The sequence below is a fragment of the Coregonus lavaretus genome (genome assembly GCF_964263955.1).
Source record: "Coregonus lavaretus genome assembly, contig: HAP1_SCAFFOLD_4251, whole genome shotgun sequence".
In the NCBI taxonomy this organism is placed as follows: domain Eukaryota; kingdom Metazoa; phylum Chordata; class Actinopteri; order Salmoniformes; family Salmonidae; genus Coregonus; species Coregonus lavaretus.
Window position 1 is genome coordinate 19,309 of NW_028164520.1, and position 7,929 is coordinate 27,237.

General features: G+C 40.6%; 1 protein-coding gene across 1 annotated transcript; it reads left to right on the top strand.

Annotated features, from left to right (window-relative positions):
• Nucleotides 1-3,897: 3,897 nt before the first annotated feature.
• LOC311116952 (GTPase IMAP family member 4-like) lies at nt 3,898-6,659 on the top strand. The gene is made up of 2 exons (XM_084191961.1): nt 3,898-4,037; nt 5,322-6,659. The coding sequence occupies exons 1-2, from the start codon at nt 4,028-4,030 to the stop codon at nt 6,152-6,154; spliced, it is 843 nt and encodes a 280-aa protein (XP_084048087.1). The 5' UTR covers nt 3,898-4,027; the 3' UTR covers nt 6,155-6,659.
• Nucleotides 6,660-7,929: the final 1,270 nt, after the last annotated feature.

Consider the following 7,929-nt stretch of genomic DNA (forward strand, 5'->3'; position numbering starts at 1 on the left):
AGACAGGGTAAGGGAATCTTCGTTAAGGAGCCAACCCCCGAGCCCTAGTGGTGATCGGATCTTTCTCCTAACTCTGTGTTTGTTCGTTAGGTGTAGCTGGGTTTACCTTTTTGCAGTGAGTGACATGCACCCAGATGGATCTCTCAGCTATTCTGCTGACAAAGGCAGTACTTGGTAGGGCCCTTCCCGCCAGGCCTGCTTCAGTCTCCTGGTTAGATAGAGTGGGTCACCTTCTCCTTTAGTTCACCTGTGGGGCACAAAACCTCTGACATACAGGTGTGGTTAATAAACTATCATACATGTTTTTTTTTTGTTTTTTTTTAAGTATTTTGTCCTCTCCTTCGTATATATTTAATATTTAATCCAACCATCCCCCTTTTTGACACATGATTTGGCCATGTGTCAATATTACCACCTACCTAAACAATCACTTTAGTTAATATTGGTAATTCATTATCCAATTGCCATTCCTCCACTCTCTCTTCTGTTATTTTATGGTCCAAATCAAATATACTATTACCAAACTATAATCTTCTTCACAATTTGCACAGTATTACAAATTACCCTCAACTTAGTAAAATAAACTATCTTAAAGTCCTCCTCTCATGCCTTTAGAATTTACTAGTGTGGATGATTAAAATAACACCAGAAGGTTAAAACAGAGTTCAGAGGCAACTGAAATCATTTAACGAACTGTTTAATCCCATAGTATACTAAACATTACCATTATTCTAAATATTTCATAAATGTTAGTTATCCCAAGTGTTCATTAAGTCCTCATGCCATTCATTCTCATAAGAAATCATATATACCCCAAACTCAGCCAAAAAACTCCATAAAATTCACTGTGTGCTCCTCTAAGACCTATCACACTTGACCTGCTGAAACCTCCCCAAAATTGAAACAACAAGGCTTTGTAAACATCATACTAGGTGTGTTGTTTTTTGTTTGAAAAACCCAATTTGAAAAACTACCACAAATAGCCAGGCCTTAATTTGGTAGCTCACTTTTATGACCTAAATACTGCCTAACTCCACTACTGCTCCCCTAGCCCTTGGCAACATTCCAACGAGATGAGCTAATCTCTTTCTCCTGGTTATCCCCAGTCTTAACCCATCAATAATTGTTTGTATCAATCTAATTCCTCATTTCCCGCTAAACCATTTCAGTTCGCTATTCAATTTATTTAACTGTTCTCTCTGATTATGCCCTAATTAATAAAACAACTACTTGCTATCGTTGATTAGCATACATTTAATGATGTTCCTACCATCTGAACTGTACTGTCTCTCACCCTCCCCTTGCTCCTTCGGGGAGAGCGCATGGTAACCGTATAACATATCTTCATAGACTTTTCTAGAATACTTCTATTTAAGAATCCACATAGTAATCTAGGTATATAGCCCCACTGCGAAAGCTTTGTCTACTGTCCCTACCTGTGTTCGAACCAGGGACATCGCCAGTCACTCCACACCATCTACGATTCTCTCAAAGTAAATACTTTCACGTCGCACATCCAGCCACGTCATCACCCCCGTCTAGCCAGCCCTTCCGTCTCAAACACCCTATTAGCAAAAATAAAACACACTCTAACAGCGTTCTGCATTTACCTCTATCATCAGGTTTAAGAACTAACGTAACAACATTAACTATTCTCTATTGCTGTAGTAACGTCTTGTTTGGTTCAGTTTATTTATTACGGAGTGTCCATAATACTATAATAATATATAATCGAATTCCCCTCATGCATACAGATTTCACCTTATGCCATTGAAATGCCAAATAAACCATAATAGTTCAATGGAGCCCCCTATTGGCTCTCCCCTACCTATACATTACTTCTACAACCACTTTAGTTATGGTCCGATTACAAATTAAACCTTATCACATGATCAAACAACGCCACAACCTTTAAACTCATATGGGGCGGCAGGCAGCTTAGTGATCAGTAGCGCCGCGCCAACAACCGAGAGGTCGCCGGTTCCAATCCCCGAGCCGACCAGGCGAAAAATCTGCCGATGTGCCCTCGAGCAAGGCACTCAACCCCAATCGCTCCTGCAAGTCGCTCTGGACAAGAGCGTCTGCCAAATCGCCAAAAATGCTAATGTAAATATTCTCTACTTTCTCACCCATCTCATCCCTCGTCAGAAACCCACAGGCACCTCTCAAATAATCACCCCGTGGTGTTCCCAGCCAACTCCCAGTCTTTCCTCGCTCCAAAAGCCACAGTTTCGCTCTCTCCAGCCCCTCCCCTCGCAACTTTCTCTCCCTCTCCTCTGGGAGCAGGCTCTTTCGAGGAGCTGTGTTAGTGTTTCCAATATTCTGTGGTTATTTAAAGTATTTTAGTCTATTTATTTAAATCAAATAATTCCCACCTAATTAGTTAAAGTTGGTGCATGTTTATATTGAAACGATAAACCAAATTATTTCAGTCTAATTGTTTAACCAGTATTTTGCAGGGTCAAACATCAAACGTTAAATCAAATAATAAACCAAAAAGCCTCAACCCAAGCACCTATAACCAGAATTATGCTATGTCTAACACCAAACGGCACAGTTCAAACATATCAGCTCAACCGTTTCAGTTCAGTCACACAATTCATCACTTTAGCTTTATGTTCCCAATTGTTTTAACGGGTTATATGGTTTAAGCAACCACAAACCCAACAGTTATCCCCAAATTATACAGTTTGGACAGGCACAGACGTCTTTGATTCCCAATTAGTTTTCTATCAAGGTATACAGGTTTGTCATTCACACTCTCATGCATACGACAACACTCGCACTGTCTAACTTTTAAAGTACCTCCTATGAGTCTCTCAGTCATAGCTCGCACTGTCTAAACTATTTTAAAGTACCTCCTATGAGCCTCAGTCATAGCTCGCACTGTCTAAACTATTTTAAAGTACCTCCTATGAGCCTTAGTCATAGCGTCGCACTATCTAATCTATTTTAAAGTACCTCCTATGAGCCTTAGTCATAGCGTCGCACTGTCTAATCTACTTTAAAGTGCCTCCTATGAGCCTTAGTCATAGCTCGCACTCCCATGGGTTTAACCATCACAATCATCAAACATTTGCATAGTATATTATGAAATCGAAATAGTATACTGTAATTGTTATTTATAGTACAATAGGGTTCACTTACATCAAACAGGTGCTTCACAAAATTAATTTGGATAAAGCCAATGTGCAAAACTTCAGTTATATTACAATAGGTGTTTTGCTTACCTTTATAGAAGCCCGGGCAATTTGTGAAACACAGTTCGATGACAGTGATGTCCAATAGGCTGGGTGAATTCCAGCGAAGTGAAGTTCCGCTACCAGATCACAGTCGGAGGTCACCAATTGTTAGAAATTGCGTAATTCAAATCTGGTATTGGAATAAGAATCAAGAGATCTTCAATCCAAGCTTAATTTATTATATGCAAAATGTATGTATGATAAGTATGAAGGTTCGTATATACGGGTCCGCTGAGATACCACGCAGGGCACTCTGAGAACTAGAATTATTGTTTACAGATTCTTTCTCAAATACTCTGACAGAAAGCCTCCACCTCTTCTGTTGGCCAACCAGAGCAAAGGACTGAGTGTGGTCCAGACTCCATTTCAGCCAATCCGTTCCATTTGTTGCCAGGCATAGTTGCTATGATAATAACCTGCGGAGTCAGCACCGAAAATACACAAATCCACTGTAGCCATGTTCAAGGACAGTTTCACAGACAACAAAGAGAGAGTGTTCTTATCAGCCTGTTATGTGAAACAATCCATATCAGTACAGTGCTCCTCATTAATGCATTCCTTCCAAGCTATTCATCACATACAGATCCAATTAAAAAATAAAACCCAACAGTATCACAGTCGGTGTGTTCGAAGCATTATTTCGAAAATGAGCAGCTGCCAAGAGAATACTGTGGGCGTGTCTATGGGGCAGACCGCCTGAGTGATGCTATAGGAGAAGTTCTGTTATCTGGACAGATCCCTTCTCTCTCACAAGACTTGTCGGATCGACTTTACAAGACCCAAATATGGCTGGTGGTGAGTAACCTACCTACATTTACATTTTTGTCATTTAGCAGACGCTCTTATCCAGAGCGATTTACAGTTAGTGAATGCATACATTTTCATACTGGCCCCCCGTGGGAAACGAACCCACAACCCTGGCGTTGCAAGCACCATGCTCTACCAACTTAGCTACAGGGGACTACACGGTAGTTATTACCTACACGGTAATAAGACATAATGGAACTCATGTCTAGTATTTGTTTTTTGTGTTCTTCAAAAATTAACTGCTCATGAAATTCTCTCATTGCTGTGCTTTTTAACAATATTTTTGATTCAACCACAACTAAATAACCCATTGAACTATTTATGTCTTGGAAGAAGTGAGGGAGTAGCTCTTTATGAACTGATTGCTTCATTACTAAACCTGAGCATGGTGTAACAGGCATGCACCAATTTGTCACAGCACCAATTAGCCTTGCTACGACACATCTGGGGTCCCCGCCTTGTGCTTCTCTGCCTGTGTGCCATTGCTGTGAATTCTGTTGCACAGACAACTTCTTCCACTTTCGTTTTTCGGCAGATTGAGTGGGAAAAGGCGCGAAATGCTATCAAAACCATAGAAACTCTCGGTGACAAAACTCCCCAGAGAAGTAGTTGAATTTGTCGTTACTCGCTAGTGTCTTTTACCATTAAAAGTAGTTGGAGGGGTATGAAAAGTTGCTAAATTGACAACACTGGTCACGGCTGCACTCAACAACAATATTCGAGAGCATCAAAAATGTGATGTATCAAAAAACGTGATGTATCACGGGTAAATTTGACTGATCTACAAATAATAATTAGTATTTATTTATGATGCAAGCAAGGTGATTTTTAGACCAGGCAGTCGGCAATTGCCTCCACTGTCCAAAATGCCCAAGGTGTGTTGCGTGCGTCCCAATACTCTTTAACAGTAATACCAAAAGCTACTCATATGCAGTACTGTACTACATGGTGGCGTGTATGTGTAATGACGTGTCAGTACCGCATACCACAATAACGATTAGCTTAGTCAGTTTTGATAGGTTAATTGTGTATGTTAAATGTTATATTTCATTGCAGAATGCACAGGATTATTGTACTTCTTTTAATGTCTTTGTCTCTTTGATCAAAAAGAATGATTATAGTTTACAATTTCATGTTGCAGTTGCATTCACACAGTTCAATTGATAGACAGCCATTGGTAATTTGTTCACAGTTTAGGTTCTACAGACCAAACATGTTTGACTCTGATTTCAAGAAGAAAAGTAACAACCATGCCTGTCTGTCATTCAACAGTGCAGCAAAAGCAAAAGGAGATGCTGAGGATTGTTCTGGTTGGGAAGACTGGAGTTGGGAAGAGTGCAACAGCAAACACCATCCTGGGGAAAAAAGTTTTTGAGTCTCAACGTTCCCCTGTTTCTCTGACAAAAGAGTGTGACAAGGCTAGAGGGGAGGTGGATGGGAGAGAAGTTGCTATTGTTGACACTCCAGGCTTGTTTGACACTGACTTATCACAAAAGGAGACCCTGATAAAGATAGCTAAGTGCATCTCCTTCGCTGCTCCTGGTCCCCATGTGTTCCTTGTAGTGATAGCGTTGGTTAGATTCACAAAGGAAGAGAAAGATGCAGTGGAGATGATTCAGAAATTCTTTGGAGAAGATGCAGCAAGATACACCATCATCCTCTTCACAAATGCAGACCAGCTTGATGAAGAACAAACAATTGAAGACTTTTTGCGTGCCAGTCCAGATCTTCAGCATGTCATTGCCAAATGCAGTGGGCGGTATCATCTCTTCAACAACAAAGATAAGAAGAATCGCTCCCAGGTCACTGAACTGCTTGAGAAGATGAACAAGATGGTCACGATGAATGGAGGAAGCTGCTACACCACTGAGATGTTCCAAATGGCTGAGAGGGCGATTGAAGAGGAGACGAAGAGGATCCTGAGAGAGAAGGAAGAGGAGGTACGCATTGAGGAGGAGAAACTAAAGGCAAAATATGAAGGAGAGTTCCTAAAGAAACATCAAGCCATCCTAAGTGCAACCACCAGTGCATCAGCCAGATATTTAGCTGAAAGAAGTAACGACGTAATAAAAAATCCTTTGCGCTATTTTTGTAATATCCTCTGAGGTGGTGTCATCATAAAAAAACGATTAAATGTGGGATGGCATGAGACAATAGAACAAGACATGAAGTACTGCAGACTAGGAAAAAAAGCACCACAATACTATACTACAAATCACATGACTTTTCATTAATGATAAAGTGGCACTGATAATAATATTATGATAGGACTTGATTTGCCCTTGATGGCAAGTGATTGTCCGGATGCCAGGTGAACTCATATCCTTTGCTTACAATCATAACATTGAGTGACCTGCTTTAAATGCTGAACCTACCTGAATCTGCCAAACTAACTTAAAATGTCAGAAGTACATCAGTGTTTTTCATCATCCTGTGTAACAGATAACACACAGACGACTGTAATAGCAGAGGTCTCATCCTCACGTTCTATGAGAGAAAGAATCCGAATAATCATGAGTGTAATGATACATGCATACTTTGAGGAGGTGTATTTATGTATTGATTTTGAGATTGTGACTTACTCCTTCATCTGGCATATTTGAATGTGACTGCATGTATCCATAATTCTGTATTAAAGCTGTTACTTCAACTGCACCTCTGACTCAAGTCTTTCACACAATGTTTGTGTTTATAGAAGTAATTGTACTATTGCGTTTACCTATACAATTTTCATTACTATATATCTATTAGATCAGTGATTACTATTTATTGTTTAGAATGAAGAACCAAGGTCTTCCTGTGTAGAGTTAAACTCCAACCCAAAATTAGCACTAACATCCCATCACTAGAGGGGGCCATAACTTGGTTTAACCGGTGTACTGCAGCGTTAGACGTCCATCCTCCAGTGATTTTCGAAACATTACCGTTGATATTTATTTTTTACCTTTATTTAACTAGGCAAGTCAGTTAAGAACAAATTCTTATTTACAATGACGGCCTACACCGGCCAAACCCGGACCAATTGTGCGCCGCCCTATGGGACTCCCAATCACAGCCGGTTGTGATACAGCCTAGAATTGAACCAGGGGGTCTGTAGTGACGCCTCAAGCACTGAGATGCAGTGCATTAGACCACTGCGCCACTCGGGAGCCCAAGTATAAATACAGTAAAGTACACACACAATAGAGGAGCTATAGACATCAATATAGGAAAGCCCCCCTTCCCCCCCTTGTGCTACGTCATGACATACCTCGACCACCTATTGAGATGTTCCTTTTGTTAAGTAAATCAGGTGTTAAATGAGGTGAAAAGGTGTGGGTCACCTGACAGGAAAGCAGGACTTCATGGCAGAGATCAAAGATTGTTTTGACTAGAGCAGGGATGGGCAACTTCAAACCTCGCTGGCCAGAGTGGTATCACACTTTTCCCCCATCCCTAGCAAACATAGCTGACTCAACTAATTGCATTCTAAACTGAAAATAATGATTAGTTAATTATTGGAGTCAGGTGTGTTAGCTGGGGCTGGGGTGAAAGTGTCACACTTATCAGGCCCCAGAGGACTGGAGTTGCCCATCCCTGGGCTAGAGGGAGTACAGCTACAAGTTACTTTTTTTGTAGCAGGTTAGGAGGATTTATGCAGAAGGTTAGGATAATTAGCATGACAGGTTAGGAGACTTAGGTTAAGGTTAGGAAAGGGGTTAGGGTTAGCTAAAATGCTCTCCTAATCACTTCCGGTTGTAGCTGCAATACTTCTAGTCATAACCATCAAAGATTGGCATCCTAGAAAGAGGAATGCACAGAGATCCTATATATCTATATGTTCTAGATGTAATTATAAGAGACAATGGCTGAAGTGATCTGTGGTTTTGAGAAATAGAGA